This window comes from Xyrauchen texanus, chromosome 37 (genome assembly GCF_025860055.1).
Source record: "Xyrauchen texanus isolate HMW12.3.18 chromosome 37, RBS_HiC_50CHRs, whole genome shotgun sequence".
Lineage (NCBI taxonomy): Eukaryota > Metazoa > Chordata > Actinopteri > Cypriniformes > Catostomidae > Xyrauchen > Xyrauchen texanus.
In genome coordinates, this window is record NC_068312.1 from 4,306,394 (window position 1) to 4,324,773 (window position 18,380).

At 41.4% G+C, this 18,380-nt stretch overlaps 1 protein-coding gene across 1 annotated transcript in view; it reads right to left on the reverse strand.

Annotated features, from left to right (window-relative positions):
- Positions 1-18,380, reverse strand: part of apeh (acylaminoacyl-peptide hydrolase) — a 159,994-nt gene that overhangs the window by 38,511 nt on the left and 103,103 nt on the right. The window contains exon 19 of the mRNA XM_052108107.1: positions 17,567-17,655. Coding sequence (XP_051964067.1) covers positions 17,567-17,655 — 89 coding nt within the window. The remainder of the gene's footprint in view (positions 1-17,566; positions 17,656-18,380) is intronic.

Here is an 18,380-nt window from a genome sequence, read left to right on the forward strand (position 1 = left end):
TAACTGTAACACCTGCGTACACAGTTTTTAATAACACAATAACCATAACGCGTTGTTCATTATAAACGTGGGATTATGAATTATATTGAGAACGTCGTAACGTTATGGAAAACATGCCGTAATGTACCCTGAGTGTAAACATTAGCCACATGCAGTTTAGCGTTGTTTTGGTTAAACTCACCTCTGAATGCTGCTTTACCTGCAGTTGAGCGTTGTTAAACTCACCGATGAATGGGGTTGTACACCACAATGAGCGTTGTTAAACTCACCGATGAATGCGGTTGCTTATGAACGCGCTAAACCTTTGCTGAGAGGGCACTTTGATATCAGATTGTGAGGGTTTTTAAACATAAAAAACTGTTGGAGGGCCAGATAAAGATGATCTGGGGCCACCATTATACTAGCCCTGCCATAGATCATTTATTGTAGCCTATTCCTTTTTATTTTTATTTATTGCAGTCTCGACCCATTCGCAGCAGACCAAAAACGTACGTGCAGGTCCAGCTGTTTCGTTTTGGTGGTGCGATTAAGACTTTCGTCGAACATCAGCACGAACGGTCCCGTGATTTTGGAAATTAGTCATCATCCGCTATTCCAAAGCGCGTAATGGCTGATGGCTGTCGTTTGCTGGAGACCCTTCACAGCAGTTAGATGTTTTTCACTTTTGAATGAGACTCCAGCGCCCGTACACCCAACATTCCCAATTTAATAGCTTTCTTGCATAAGCAGTAGGCTTCAAATGCGTTATTTGCAACTGGCTTTAACCAAGCACGAAATTCAGATTTTTCAAGCCAAGTATCGCTAAACTTGCACTTCCTCATAGCTGAATAAAATCCGTTTAACGTCTTTCTGTGGTATCCGAGAGACTCGCGCCAATAACACTAAAGCTCAAAGCTGATTGGCTGTTGCATGTTGGTCTATTTTGTAGTCATAATACAGCGAATTACATTTGGACTAGCGAAATAAGAAACTACAACACCACGGAATTAAAAAAAAACATTCCAAAGCGCTAGGGAGCATTTAAATGAGATTTACATGGACGTAGGAAAATTAAGACCTGTTAAAAATTATTTAAGACCTAGAACACAATACTTCAGCAAATTTAAGACTTTTTAAGGCCTTAAATTGTCATTTTGAAATTTTAGACTTTTTAAGACCCCGCGGAAACCCTGTTTTTTTTTTTTTTTTTTTGTAGAGTATTTTTTTATTGTATCACCAAAGCAATGACGCTCACGACTCCCGTTGAAGTATCCAGCATCTCTAAGGTCTGCAAATAACTCCATCCAGAACTGAGACCTATATACATTTTTAAGAGTCCTCAAGCTGATGTTTACACCGTGTACAGCGTACGAGTGGCCCTCGTTAAAATATTGAACGCAATGATGCAGTATGTCTTGTTTTTCCGTCTGGTCCGCCTCTTTTAAAAACTCCAAACACCGTTCTCAACAGTCAACACGTACAAGTCTTCTTCTTACGTTAAAACAACGAGAATACAGAAAATGTGCTTAGACCTCCACCTAGTGGTTATATTATAGAATTAAAGGAGAAATTACATATGAGACAGCTTTATAACTGAAATGGCTTTAACTGAAATAGACAAGTTTAATATAACTATTCTGATAAGTGTATATTTCCAACATCATGTTTGTGTTATCTGTTTCTGTAAGTTTTTGTGACGTGTTTCAGAAAGATAATCGCTTAGACAGAGCGATAGTTTATTTTCATCTTAACCGGACATCACAGTTGATCACTGCAATAATTCATAATTCAATATATTGATACCCGATTTCTTTATCAACTGTTTGTTCAATTGAGACATAAGGGGTGATTTCAAAGCATTTTGAAAGTGACACACTTCCTTCTGCCAGTTGGTGGCGCTATAACTTTGACTCACAGTAGTCACATCCATGCGACCGGCCTCTTCCCGCAAACACACTGCTGAAGTTTCATCGAGATCAGTTAATGTATGCAAAAGTTATAACACACTTCCTTGCTTTTATGCTTCCTTTGTGTGCTTTTTGGAGCTTCAAAGTTCATTTGCAATGTGTTCCACATTCAAACCAAAATATCTGACTTTCTGTTGGTCTGTTTGTTCACTTGAGACATAAGAGGATGATTTCAAAGCATTTTGAAAGTGACACACTTCCTTCTGCCAGTTGGTGGCGCTATAACTTTGACTCACAATAGTCACATCCACGCGACCGGCCTCTTCCAGTGAAGAAACTGCTGAAGTTTCATCGAGATCAAGTAATGTATGCAGAAGTTATAACACACTTCCTTGCTGTTTAAGCTGCATTTATGTGCTTTTTGAGCTTCAAAGTTCTTGTACAATGTGTTCCACATTCAAACCAAAATATCTGACTCTAGGTCAAAGTATGAAACCAATACCCCACTTTTGTCTGAAGGTGGCGCTACTGAGCCCCTGCACCAGGCATCAAAAAGGAAATTCAAGTTTGAAGAGCTGCCACGACAACAGTATTTAAGATATCAATAATCCTTTCACACGTCTACATCTGCCGTGTGTTTACATTATACACCTAAAGTTTGAAGTAAATCGTGTAACAATAAGTGGGTGATTTTAAAGCATTTTGAAAGTGACACACTTCCTTCTGCCAGTTGGTGGCGCTATAACTTTGACTCACAATAGTCACATCCATGCGATCGGCCTCTTACAGCGAACACACGGCTGAAGTTTCATCGAGATCAATTAATGTATGCAGAAGTTATAACACTCTGACTGTTTCTCGTTTCTCGCCATCATTTCGTTTCCTCGCCACGGCCAAACCGTTAGAGATATCAAAAATCTGCCAGCAATTTTTCATGCTCAATGTCTTGACATCATGCTGACCGAGTTTGGTGGCGATTGGTGGAATTCTCTGGGAGGAGTATTCCAAATTCCATTGCGTGCGTTTTCAAACAACCCTAAATAGACGGTTTCCTGTTGGTCTGGGGTAAAAAGTAAAAGTATGAAGGATATATGAAACGATGAGATCTATATGTGTACCCAGTTTCATATTATTACATGCAAGCGTGTTTGAGTTATAGACCAAGTTTTCGGACCCTGTTCCAGGGGCGCTGTCGAGCCCCCTGCCACGCCCGGTACCAGCTTCAGCCCGGCCCTAATGACCGCAGGTTCTGACCCGTGTGCAAAGTTTCAAGAGTTTTTGAGCATGTTAAGAGCCCCAAAAGTGCCCCGTAAGTCGTAAAAAAAAAATAATAATAATAATAATAATAATAATAATAATAATAATCCTAACGAAAACAATAGGGTCCTACGCACTTTGTGCTTGGGCCCTAATAATAATCCTAACGAAAACAATAGGGTCCTACGCACTTTGTGCTTGGGCCCTAAATATAGACGCGAGCAGCGATGGCGGGCCCAAGCCGGTGGCACCGCCACCCCCGTGCCTTTAGGGTTGCTGTGCACGATGGGCAATAACGTAACCTCGCTTTGACTGTCGAGAAGGTGTGTGCTGTAGAGCTCGCATCAGTGTGTGCTCTGCAAAAGTGCGCATCGAGGGCACATATCGACCACAAAGTATGCGTGAGCACCCTTCCGATACCTAAAATGAAAAATGAGACACCCTACGGTCTCATGGAGTTAATGGACACATGAAATAAGTACACAAGACTGAAAATTCATATGAAGTGTGCCATTTAGGACAGGGCCTATGACCGTGAACCACAATAGTCACATCTATGAGATAATTCAAATGTAGAATAATTTTTGATGTCATAGGTCAATATCTTTTGCAGCACTTAAATGTGTTAATCCAGAAGGCCAGTATTTATCTGGAGGTCTTTGTACAGGTTTATCAATATAATTGTAATTTACGCTTATGTGTTCCTATGATATGCAATGGAAGTACATTTTTATGTTTAACATGGGTGTATTCACAATACATAGCATACGATATAATATCTTAAGATTATTTATCATTATGTTAAGTACATCACACAAATGTGACTGTATTCACCTGTAATGTCTCCAATAAGTACAGTATATTGGCCTGTATGGCCATGATATATTGCCTTGGCTAGACTTTAGCTAACCTATTACATTAGCTAGTAGCTCATGAGTCATGAATGTTAGCAAGACACAAGTTAACTATATTTGCTTTTGGCTAATTAGCTGTATAGTCGAGGCACTGTACACGACGCTGAGGGAGGGAGGGCGGGCATCGACAAAATCTCATCTACCGACCTGATGTTTTGATTTTTTATTTAATAAATATATTTGTTTGACAGGGAAGCTGTAGCAAACAGGAATATATATATTAATTTATTTATTAAAAAATAAACACCCCAGAAAAAGGGCACTTTCTCTCGAGGAAGAAAAAGGGCAGGTGCTCAAGCCCCTTTGATGTCTATGTGTGCACGTGCCTGAGGGTGAGTAAATGATGAGAGAAATATCTTTTTGGGGTAAACTCATTTTATTTGAAATACTATCTAGGTACATAATAACACTGCATTGCTGTGACTGTTTATAAATTTCAAAATGTACAAGCTCACACTTTAAATGGTCAGTGCTTTGATTTTTAAATCATTCAAATAGCAACAGATCAGAGAAAAAAATGGAGATTGAGTGATTATTTTTACATTTTACATGCCATTCAAAAACGTGGCATTTTACAGCGTAAGAGAGAAATTAAAAACTTAAAATAATACCATTTGTACTTTTCAATGACTTGGGATGTCTATGTTCAGGGCTGAAGGCTAAATTGTTACTGTCTCTTTAAGAGGGTTTTATCGCATGTTACGATATTCAAGGCACAGTTCAGCTTAATCTTTTGAGAACTGAGAAGTATCATTATTTTCGTTTTGTGCCGTGCTTGTTGCATCTGTATTCATTGTGAGATGATAAAATACAGACTGCGTGAATGGCTGATTTTGTTCACTTGAATTTTGTGACGTGTTTCAGAAAGATTATCGCGAAGACAGAGACAGCGCAGCCGGTTTATTTTCTTTATTTTACAAAAGCACAAGGTTTTGTTGTTATTTTAAGTGTACACAAATAAAAGTACGACTTTCATAGTTTGTGATGATGTATTAAATCAGTATGGGCACAAATAACGCAGTATTTTGTTTAAGTTGTTTCCGCTGTTTCGAGAGAAAAATATAGCAGGACGTCATCTGGAATAATGCCAGAATTTAATATAATTATACCAGATTTCTTTCTCAACTGTTTGTTCACTTGAGACATAACAGACTCCTCAATATATCATGTATTTTTACACTTTGTTGTATGAAATTGTCCGTTCAGACACAAGCAGCAGGCGTTCGAGCGAGCGTTAGACACGACGCGGCTCGATCGCTGTGTCACTCAATCTGCTCGCAAACATGTATTTGAGTTGTTTTCACATTTGTTGAGTTGAATAGTGTAAAATCGCTTGAATGTTCAAACAGGCAAACATTGTATACAACCGACAAACCTTCGTGAAGATGCGAGCAAAGTTGAAAAGGCAACTTTAAATCGCAACGTTAATTAGCTCTCCTCTCTCGTTCGGCTTAAAGCCAAAATGTTCCCACACCGGAGCTGAAGATTGCGGCTTTGAAATCAATTCCATGTTGGACTCGTTCTTCCTAACTGGCTCGCTGAAGATGTCACGAAACAGAACACTTTAAAATGCAGTTGGTTCACGCCTTCTCTTCACCTGACGGTGTCCGCTCTCTCTCTCTGTGTGTGTGTGTGTGTGTGTGTGTGTGGACACGCTGCCTGAGCCCCGCCTCCGACACAGAGTGCAGACAAGATGACAGAGGCAGCGCGATCAACTAAAATGTTGGTGACATTCATTTTAATGTAAAAATGAATCTGATTATTATTTTTAATAATAAAACAAATGATCAGTTGCAATATATCGCGGCACCAAAAATGATCACGCTCATTTCCATATATCAGCGTATAAGTCGATATATTGACTATCGCGACAGCTCTAGTCAGACAACCCTAAAACAACATCATACTCGGAAGTTTTGATACGTTCAGCATCGATCAGCCCATCCCTACTTTCTTTAGACATATGTTTCATGTGTTGGTTTTAAGAAAGACTCGGAGTACTCATAAAACTCACAGAACGAAATATGCGTCACACTTTACTGCGTTCTCAACAACATGTAAGTCTTCTTCATACGTTAAAACAACGAGAATACAGAAAATAGGCTTAGAACTCCACCTAGTGGTTATATTATAGAATTAAAGGAGAAATTACATGAGACAGCTTTATAACTTAAATGGCTTTAACTGAAATAGACTAAAGTTTAATATAACTATTCTGATAAGTGTATATTTCCAACATCATGTTTGTGTTATCCGTTTCTGTAAGTTTTTGTGACGTGTTTCAGAAAGATAATCGCTTAGACAGAGCGATAGTTTATTTTCATCTTAACCGGACATCACAGTTGATCACTGAAATAATTCATAATTCAATATATTGATACCCAATTTCTTTATCAACTGTTTGTTCAATTGAGACATAAGGGGGTGATTTCAAAGCATTTTGAAAGTGACACACTTCCTTCTGCCAGTTGGTGGCACTATAACTTTGACTCACAGTAGTCACATCCATGTGACACACTGCTGAAGTTTCATCGAGATCAGTTAATGTATGCAAAAGTTATAACACACTTCCTTGCTTTTATGCTTCCTTTGTGTGCTTTTTGGAGCTTCAAAGTTCATTTGCAATGTGTTCCACATTCAAACCAAAATATCTGACTTTCTGTTGGTCTGTTTGTTCACTTGAGACATAAGAGGGTGATTTCAAAGCATTTTGAAAGTGACACACTTCCTTCTGCCAGTTGGTGGCGCTATAACTTTGACTCACAATAGTCACATCCATGTGACACACTACTGAAGTTTCATCGAGATCAGTTAATGTATGCAGAAGTTATAACACACTTCCTTGCTATTTGCTCCCTTTATATGCTACCTTTATGGGGTTTTTGGAGCTTCAAATTTTCCTTTGCAATGTGTTCCACATACAAACAAAAATATCTGACTTTCTGTTGGTCTGAGCTAATGACTGTAAATTAGAAAGTTGTCCGGCTCGATGAGAACAATATAATTCCTGAGTTTTGTGACTCTAGGTCGAAGTATAAAACCAATACCCCACTTTTGTCAACAGGTGGCGCTACTGAGCCCCTGCACCATGCATCAAAAAAGAATATTCAACTTTGAAGCGCTGCCACGACCACAGTATTTAAGATATCAATAATCCTTTCACACGTCTACATCTGCCGTGTGTTTACATTATACACATAACGTTTTAAGTAAATCGGGTAAAAATAAGAGTGTGATTTCAAAGCATTTTGAAAGTGACACACTTCCTTCTGCCAGTTGGTGGCGCTATAACTTTGACTCACAATAGTCACATCCATGCGATCGGCCTCTTCCAGCGATCACACTGCTGCGGTTTCATCGAGATCAATTAATGTATGTAGAAGTTATAACACATTTCCTGTTTCACTTTTCGCGCCATAATTTCGTTTCCTCGCCACGGCCAAACCGTTCGAGATATCAAAAATCCGCTGTCAATTTTTCATCCTCAATGTCTTGACTTCATGCTGACCGAGTTTCGTGGCGATTGGTGGAATTCTCTAGGAGGAGTATTTCACATTCCATTGCATGTGTTTTCAAAGAACCCTAAATAGACGATTTCCTGTTGGGCTGAGGTAAAAAGTAAAAGTATGAAGGATATATGAAACGATGAGATCTATATGTGTACCGAGTTTCATATTATTACATGCAAGCGTGTTTGATTTATGGACCAAGATTTCGGACCCTGTTTCAGGGAGCTGTCGAGCCCCCTGCCACGCCCGGTACCAGCTTCAGCCCGGCCCTAATGGCCATGGGTTCTGACCAGTGTGCAAAGTTTCAAGAGTTTTTGAGCACGTTAAGAGCCCCAAAAGTGCCCCAATAGTCGTAAAAAAATAAAAAAATAATAATAATAATAATAATAATAATCCTAATCGAAAACAATAGGGTCCTACGCACTTTGTGCTTGGGCCCTAATAATCCTAACGAAAACAATAGGGTCCTCACGCACTTTGTGCTTGGGCCCTAATAATAATAATAATAATAATAATAATAATAATAATAATCCTAATCTGAAAACAATAGGGTCCTACGCACTTTGTGCTTGGGCCCTAATAATAATAATAATAATAATAATAATAATAATAATAATAATAATACTAACGAAAACAATAGGGTCCTACGCACTTTGTGCTTGGGCCCTAATAACTTAAATTTTTTGTTATTTTACTATAGAAATGTTACTTAAGTAATGTCTTAATTAGTCAATTATAAAAACATCAAAATGACAGTTAGAAAGTTTTTATAGAGAAAAGATAATTCTTTATTTTATATATTTTAATTTAATAATTAATAATTACAGTTAATTATAGAGGAAAGACAAAAATGCCACTGCAGCTATCATTTGGTCCATGCAGCATATAAAGAATATGCTTACTGCCTCATTCTATGAATAGAATCCACATTAGATCAGTAAAAGTAACTTTTTAAACCACTCAATCATTAAAAGCAGTAGATTATGTGTAATGTTATAAATTCTGCATCAATGGCAAAGATTCATGGCGCAAATGTTTATATGTGGTCATAATATGCATTTATTATATGATGAATTTTGCAAAAAAAAAGTGTTATCTCTCGATCGCTATGGAGCTAGATTTATGGCTAATATATTTTCATTTAACTTCTGTCAATTAGAAATTTAGATATGTGGCTGTGGCAGGGCAGAGGGCAGGTCCGCGTCGTAATCCTACACACCCGGTCCCGTATTAGGCTAATCAAGCCTCTGAGGGTAAAGGGATCAATGGAAAGGAGGAGGCGAGAACCGGCTTTTCAACATAAATAATAGTTTAATGATAAACTTAAAAGACAACATTAACACACACATTACGGACATGTCCATTTAACGATCTCGCTCTCCCGCACGATCCTCTGCAGTCGACCCTTATCCCTCAGAGGGTTGATTAGCCTAATACGGGCCCCCGCCCTCTGCCCTGCCACAGTGGTATTTAACAAAATTTATTTCTATGGTGTATTTTATAGATTTGTATTAATAAACAGCAGATTTTGTTCTGAATTTAGGTGAAATTAGCTGTAAATATTCAGATTATAAAATTACAGCTGAAGAAGAAATTCAATATTCAAAATTCAATGTGCAGAAATTCAGATGTTACAGAAAGTAGGCCAGATATCAAGCTTCTGGATTCCACAGGGAAAAGTAGAGGGTTTCAGAAATGTCGAACAGAGTATTTGGCCAATAAAAGAGCTACTACTTAGTGGTTCCCAAACTGGGTGCTGCCAGGACTGGCTAGAGAAGCCATGAAATTTCTGCTCAGTTTATATTGTAACAGCCACCAGTTAAAAGTACAGCAGTAATGTACTGACTCAATTCCATACTCGCGCTGTCTGTCTACAACCGGAAGCGTTTTAAATGCTCTATCGTGCTCATTTCTCAGCGGTTAAGGCTCTGGCTCTACTGACCAGAAGGTCGGTGGTTCAAGCCCCAGCACCGCCAAGATGCCACTGTTGGGCCATTGAGCCTATCTGCTACAGGGGCGCCGTATCATGGCTGACCCTGCACTTTGACCCCAGCTTGGATGGGATATGTGGAAAAAAAAAGGATTTCACTGTATATATGCAAAACAAAAATGTATGTATAATGTGTTCTTCTTCTAATGCATTATGTGATTGTTACCAGACAGGACAAAATTCTGCTAAATCTTGACGCGATATTAACGGAAGCCATTCATTTATTATATGATGTAGACCGGACAAAAATCTTATGTCAAAATTCCCATCTGTGCTATGTGTAAATGCAGCCTAATAGGCATGCCGCAGCTGTTATAAGCCTTTTGTTAATATTAATCAAACAACAATAGTCTTCGTTTTACATTTTATTAGCGGAATATATCTTTCCTGTTGATGGCACAAAAGTGAATTTCAGATATTTATTTAGTGTTCATCCAAATAAAACTTTCCCAAACAGATTAGACATTCAGACCCTATGAAGAAATGTATCTGCTCTACTCTGAAGCGCAAGTCCACCTTTGGTAATGAGGTGGATTTCCTATCACGTACAAGCTTGCTTATTTTACAGGACAGTGTAAAATAGCCCATGTGTCATTTTTTTTAAATAGTGGGATGATATAAAGTGTCAATCGATAGAGATTTTGATATATCGTATATATTGCTGTATAAATGTTCATTTGTGCAGTGTGGGATAATCTATCAATGGGCTGAGCTTCATTTGAGACTGACAGAATTTAAGAAACATGGACAGGGTTTCAAAATGTCGGCAGCCAACCAAACTTCAATTTCATTCTTCTTGTGTTCGGCATTTCACAAGCACTTAATATGTTTCTCATTTGCTGCGAGCATCTGTTTCTCATTTCTGGAGCACGCAAGGTCCAGATTTTTACAGTAGAGTGCAGAGTGGGATCACAAATTTTACTCAAAAATGTTAGACACAGGAAAAACCCTAAGAAAAACATATACACAGAACGGGATGACTTCCAACAAGTCAAGAAAATATAAAAGAGCTTGATTTTAAAACATCTGTGGTGTATGTTCATGTGAAGAGTAGGAGGGCAGGGACGGGCCATGACTATGCACGCCCGGCCCCCAATCGGTCTACTCAGCCGAGGAGAGGGATAAGTGCAAGGAGAGTGGAATGCGCCAGTTCGGGAGAGAGAGAGCCACATGCGGCTGCATTGTGCGCATTTGTGTTGTGTCTTTTTGTTTAAGTTTCAGCCAGTTTCCGCTGCATCCTTTCCCATTGTGAACCTTGCTACAGTTTACAAAACTCAACACAGAGCAAAAAAATATAATATGCAAACGGTTTTGTACGACGATAATCACTCATAATACAAGCAATATGTTTTACCTCAAAATGAAGCAAGCAAAATAATATTATGGAAGCCAAAAGTTACTGAATGCTCTGCATTAATTTGGGTGTAATTTTTTTGGCAAGAATAGTTTATATTTATTTGCGGTTTATTTTCTGCATTAGGCGTTAACATAATTTTGGGTGTTTATTTTCGTTGCATTATTTGTTTTCTTTTTTACTTATGTATTAATCTCTAGACGATCTTGAGTTACTTGGTGAAAGTTTATAATATTAATTATCAACAACATATCCGACTGAAAGGTAGCATAATGTGGGGCCCCACTTGCTCCTAATATAGAGACACAGCTGGGTAAGCATGATTTAAAACCCAAGTTATTTATTTATTTTTTTACTTTGACTATTGTCAAGTTCCAAATAAAGATAAAAAAAATATAAGAGAAAATATTTTTAAGTATTTAATTCACTGACAGATTTACCCCAAAATAGACATTGCAATATGGTTATTTAATAAATTCAGCAAAAAATAAACGTCCTCTCACTTTCAACTGCTTTTATTTTCAACAAACTTAACATGTAAATATTTGTATGAACATTTAAAGATTCAACAACTAAGACATAAACTGAACAAGTTTCACAGACATGTGACTAACAGAAATGGAATGTGTCCCTGAAGAAAGGGAGGGGGTCAAAATCACAAGTACAGTCAGTATCTGGTGTTGTCATGTTTATTCTGTTTCCTTTTTTTCATGTCTCTTATTTTGAAAAGTTCATGTCATGCGTTTCCCTAGTCATGTGATGTCCTGTTTTCCCTTCATGTTCATGTGTCTTGTTTTCATGGGTTCATTTTTTGATTACCTTGTTATTAGTTATAGTTTGTAATTGGTTTTAGGTTATTAGTCATGTTATCTCGTTTAGTGTTCTGTTTGATCATTGGTTTATGTTCCCCCATGTCTGTGTATTTAAGCCCTCGTGTTTGCCATTGTCTCTGGTCTAGTATTGATGTTAGTTTGTGTAGCACTGTTCAAGTACATGTCAATTTTATGCCTTGACAACCATGTTCATTTTTAAGTTTCAAGTTTATGTTATGTTTTATTCATGTTTATAGTTAGGGTTTTTGGTTTTCACTTTGATTATTAAACTGCACTTGGGTTCTTCATTTCATCGTCATCGTCTTCGCCATTGCCATTGCCAGCTACAATCGTTACAGGTGTGGCCACCAGCTGCATTAAGTACTGCATTTCATTTCCTCCTCATGGCCTGCACCAGATTTGTCAGTTCTTGCTTTGAGAATGTGCCATTCTTCCACCAAGGCACTTGCAAGTTCCGAGACATTTCTGGGGGGAAAGCCCTAGCCTTTACCCTCCAATCCAACAGGTCCCAGACGTGCTCAATGGGACTGAGATCCAGGCTCTTTGCTGGCCATGGCAGAACACTGACATTCCGTACTTGCAGGAAATCATGCACAGTATGAGCAGCATGGCTGGTGGCATTGTCATGCTGGAGGGTCATGTCAGGATGAGCCTGCAGGAAGGGTACCACACATGAGGGAGCAGAACGTCTTTCCTGTAACACACAGCATTGAGATTGCCTGCGATGACAACAAGCTCAGTCCGATGATGTTGTGACACACCGCCCCAGACAACGACGGACCCTCCACCTCCAAATCGATCCCGCTCCAGAGTACAGGCCTCGGTGTAACACTCGTTCCTTCGAAAACAAGTTTGAACATCACCCCTGGTGAGACAAAACCACTAATCCTCAGTGAAGAGCTTTTTTTGTGCCAGTTCTGTCTGGTCCAGTGAAGGTGGGTTTGTGCCTATAGGCGACATTGTTGCCGGTGATGTCTGGTAAAGACCTGCCTTACAACAGGCCTACAATCCCTCAGTCCAGCCTCGCTCAGCCTATTGCGGACAGTCTGAGCACTGATGGAGGAATTGTGTGTTCCTGGTGTAACTCGTGCAGTTGTTGTTGCCATCCTGTACCTGTCCGCAGGTGTGATATTCGGATGTACTGATCCTGTGCAGTTGTTGTTACACATGGTCTGCGAGGACGATCAGCTGTCCATCCTGTCTTGCTGTAGCGCTGTCTTATGCATCTCACAGTATGGACATTGCAATGTATTGCCCTGGCCACATCTGCAGTCCTCATGCCTCCATGCAGCACGCGTAAGGCATGTTCACGCAGACGAGCAGGGACCCTGGGCACCTTTGGTGTCAGTAGAAAGGTCTCTTTAGTGCCCTAGGTTTTTATAACTGTGACCTTAATGGCCTACCATCTGTAAGCTGTTAGTGTCTTAATGACTGTTCCACAGGTGTATGTTCATTAACTGTTTATGGTTCTTGAACAAGCATGGAAAACATTGTTTAAACCCCTTACAATAAAGATCTGTAAAGTTATTTAGATTTTTACAATATTATCTTTAAAATACAGTGTCATTTTTTGATTTCTTCATAAGTCAATTTTAATTGATTTTCACAAACAAATTACTTGTGATATATACCATATATACCTCTCCAGGAACCAGCACCTTATCGTGGTGGAGAGGTTTGTGTGCCCTTATGATCCTGAGGGCTGTGTTGTCTGGAGGCAGGTGCTCCTGGTAGGGTCTCCCAAGGCAAAGTGGTCTCAGGTGAGGGGCCAGACTAAGAATGTTTCACAAAGACTCCATGAAAAAAACGGCAAGAGGAGGAGTTACCCTGCCCGGAGGAAGCCCGGGGCCCCCGTCTGGAGCCGTCAAGAAGCGACGTGAAACCCCCCTTTACATCCCTTGGGCCCACCACCCATTGGAGAAACCGCAGGAGTCGGGTGCACTGCCATATGGGTGGCAGTGAAGGCCGTGGGCCTCAACGGACCAGACCCGGGCAGCAAAGGCTAGCTCTAGGGACATGGAATGTCTCCTCACTGGGGGGGGGAGGAGCCGGAACTGGTGAGGGAGGTGGAGCGTTACCAGTTGGATCTGGTGGGGCTTACTTCGACGCACAGTTTTGGCTCTGGATCCGTACTCCTGGATAGGGGATGGACTCTATTCTTCTATGGAGTTTCCCAGGGTGTGAGGCGACGGGCGGGTGTGGGGATACGAGCCCCCGGCTGAGCGCCGCTACGTTGGAGTTTACCCCAGTGGACGAGAGGGTCGCCTCCCTACGCCTATGGGTTGTGGGGGGGAAAACTCTGACTGTTGTCTGTGCATATGCACCGAACAGCAACTCAGAGTATTCAGCCTTCTTGGAGACCCTGAATGGAGTCCTGAATAGGGCCCCAGTAGGGGACTCCATAGTGATGCTGGGTGACTTCAACGCGCATGTGGGAAATGACAGGGACAACTGGAAAGGCGTGATTGGGAGGAACGGCCTCCCCGATCTGAACTCAAGTGGATGTTTGTTATTAGACTTCTGTGCTCGTCATGGATTATCAATAACAAACACCATGTTCGAACATAAGGATGCTCATAAGTGTACGTGGTACCAGAGGTCGAAGGTCGATGATCGATTTTGTAATTGTGTCGTCGGATCTGAGGCCATATGTTTTGGACACTCGGGTGAAGAGAGGGGCAGAGCTGTCAACCGATCACCATCTGGTGGTGAGTTGGGTCAGGGGGGTGGGGAAAGACTCTGGACAGACCTGGGAAGCCCAAGCGAGAGTGCGGGTGAACTGGGAACGTTTGGAGGAGGTCCCTGTCCGCGAGATCTTCAACTCACACCTCCGGCGGAGCTTTTCAGGCATCCCTGCAGAGGTTGGGGACATTGAACCGGAGTGGGCAATGTTCAAAGCTTCCATTGCCAAAGCCGCGGTGGAGAGCTGTGTTTTGTTTTAGGTGCCGCAAGGGGTGGTAACCCTCGAACACCGTGATGGACACTGGTGGTTAGGGAAGCCGTCCGACTGAAGAAAGAGGCCTTCCGGGATTTGTTGTCCCGGAGGTCTCCGGAGGCAGTTGCAAGGTACCGACAGGCCCGAAGGGCTGCGGCCTCGGCCGTGAGGGAGGCAAAGCAGTGGGTGTGGGAAAAGTTCAGAGAAGCCATGGAGAAGGACATTCGGTCCACAGTGCTTCTGGAAAACAGTCCACCACCTTAGGAGGGGGAAACAGGGAACCATCCAAGCTGTATACAGCAAAGATGGGACACTGTTGACCTCAACCGAGGAGGTTATTGGGCGGTGGAAGGAACAATTTGAAGAACTCCTAAATCCCAACACGCCCTCTATGCTAGAGGCAGAGCTGGAGGCTGATGGGGGATCAGATTCTATTTCCCTGGGGGAGGTCACTGAGGTAGTCAAACAACTCCGCAGTGCCAAAGCCCCGGGGATTGATGAGATCCGACCAGAAATGCTGAAAGCTTTGGATGTGGAGGGGGTGTCATGGATGACACGCCTCTTCAACATTGCGTGGAAATCTGGGACAGTGCCTAAGGAATGGCAGAACGGGGTGGTGGTCCCCCTCTTCAAAAAGGGGAATCAGAGATTGTGTGCCAACTACAGGGGTAACACACTTCTCAGCCTCCCTGGTAAAGTTTACTCCAAGGTGCTGGAGAGGAGGGTTCGGACGATTGTCGAACCTCAGATTGAAGAGGAACAATGCGGTTTACGTCCTGGCCGTGGAACGATGGACCAGATCTTTACTCTCGCAAGGATCCTGGAGGGGGCCTGGGAGTATGCCAGAGACTGGTCTACGTGTGTTTTGTGGATCTGGAGAAGGCGTATGACCGGGTCCCCCGGTAGAGACTGTGGGAGGTGCTGCGGGAGTACGGGGTGGGTGGGGGCGATCCAATCCCTGTACGTCCAAAGCGAGAGCTGTGTATGGGTCCTCGGCACGAAGTCGAGTTCATTCCCTGTGGGGGTTGGTCTCCGCCAAGGCTGCGCTTTGACACCAATCCTGTTTGTGATATTCATGGACAGGATATCGAGGCGTAGTCGGGGTGGGGAAGGTGTGCGGTTCGGTGGGCTGGGGATCTCATCGCTGCTTTTTGCAGATGATGTTGTCTTCATGTCATCATCGGTTCGTGACCTTCAGCTCTCACTGGATCACTTGGCAGTCGAGTGTGAAGCGGCTGGGATGAGGATTAGCACCTCTAAATCTGAGGCCATGGTTCTCAGCAGGAAACCGATGTGCGTACTCCAGGTAGGGAAGGAGGTATTGCCCCAAGTGAAGGAGTTCAAGTACCTTGGGGTCTTGTTCAGGAGTGAGGGGCCAATGGAGCGGGAGGTTGGCCGGAGAATCGGGGCAGGTATTGCACTCGCTCTATCACACCGTTGTCATAAAAAGAGAGCTGACCCGGAAGGCAAAGCTCTCGATCTACCGGTCAATTTTTGTTCCTCGCCTATGGTCATGAAGGCTGGGTCATGACCGAAAGAACTAGGTCGCGAGTACAAGCGGCCGAAATGGGCTTCCTCAGAAGGGTGGCGGGCTTCTCCCTTAGAGATAGGGTGAGGAGCTCAGTCATCCGTGAGGAGCTCGGAGTAGAGCCGCTGCTCCTTTGCATCGAAAGGTGTTAGTTGAGGTGGTTTGGGCATCTGGTAAGGATGCCCCCTGGCCGCCTCCCTAGCGATCCGACTTCGGATAAGCGGTTGAAGATGGATGGATGGATATACCATTATTGTGTTATAAAATTACTCGTATTGTTATATATGATTTTGGTCATATCGCCCACCTTTATATTTATGTGTGTATTAAAACATATATTTTTATGTATTTATGATTGATGAATATGACATGCCCCCACACAAAAGCGTTTTATTGATGAAAACCTGAAATGTTTGAGTTTTTAAGACAGTAAAAATAATTCCTTAAAATGTTCTCTTGTTTTTGAAACGGTGTGAAAATTATGAAAACTAGTTAGTGGCTCAAGTTTCATGTGAACACTGGAAAGAAATATCGCCAGCATCCCTGTTTACCAGTGTTTTCAGAACACCGGCGAGAGAAACTGTAAAGATCTGATTGGGGGGATTTCACATCTTGATATCTGGCAACCCCAAACATGTCAAACTTCTGTTATTTATCAAACATAGAACTAATCATGAAAGTAAAATAATTGAATTCTCTAAGTATTACATTACACAACTTATCTAAAGGGGATGGTAAGGGAGGGTGGTTTTTGCAGTTTCTTTCAACAAGGGGAAAGGCATCCCCTAACGTCCCCCTTCAACTCATGCCCTGACTGGCAGAAATGGTGTGCCGATTTTGTGCACTTACTTTTTAATCTTGTACTTTGTGTTCTTTCTTATTATGCAGTAATTGACAGTAACACACTGATACGATGATTGATCTATGTAGCCATGAAATCAGACAGCCTCCCCTCGAAATCCAAATCGGTCAAATTTCAAACAGCATTTGGAATAATTATTCATAATTGTAAAAAAAAAAAAAGAAAGAAAAAGAGTAAATGATTGAGATTTTTTTAGTTAACAGCCAATGGCCAAGTACATCCTCTTTTTTATTTTCTAAATAACAAGCTATTACTGCCTCAAAGAATTAAAGCAATCTCCCCCTCGTCAGGCATTATGTTTTATAATGATAAACAACATGAAAATAAATGTGATTGGCCCAGAATTCGCCAGGTCATTGTGTCGTGTACCACTGCATCTGTACGATTATCAGGCTCACAACCTCCAGAGTTTAAGAACTTGCACTGTGTACGCCCAGCCAAAGACTGCTGCAAATCTTATTATGAGATGCGTTTAGACTCAAATTAGCTCAGTTTTACCTGCACATCTTTTACGTCCTGTGTGCCGATGTTTCCAGGTAAAGAATAGATGCTGTCCTGACCGAAGCCAATTGAACCTCTGTAATTCACTACAACAGAAAAACACATCACACATCAGATATATGGCATGAAAATCATGTTTACCTTCAGTGTTCTCATTGTCATCCAAGATGGCTGCAATTCAAGATTCCAGCATGTGTCTTTGTTAGCACCTGTCTTCATTTGTTTTAAGTAATTTTGTTTAAAGATTTAAACTTTTATATGCTTCCTTGAAGCATATAAAAGACGACTTTGGAAGTTTTTAGCATTTTTTGATACCTGGAATGGACAACTCATTGATTGTTTTGGGGGTATTCTTAACCAATTCCTTTCAGCACACTAAGCATTTAGGAAATTCTAGTTTGGTTGCTTTGTATGTATAGATTCTTTCTGCTTGTTTAATCACACTGTTACAACAATTTTTCCTGCATTTAAAATTTTTCTGCGATCAGCATATTTTAGTTTCTTCTTCACATAGGCTTCCTCCATTACCTCTTCCCATGGGACAGTAAGCTCAATCACTATGACTTTTCTAGCTGACACCGAACATGACACTATGTCAGACCTCAAAGTGTAATGGCGACCTCAGAAGGAAATTTCATCTGATGGTCAACGTTAACTGCCATAAACCAATCGCTTTCCTCTGTGCGGTGCCTTGTGGCACCTCCCTTTTTAACAAAGTCAATGAACTTCCTCGGAGGAGCATGGTGGCCTTTATTTGCCTCTAAACGCCTCTAGGATCTCTGCCAGTTTTCGCAGAACCTAATCATGCTGT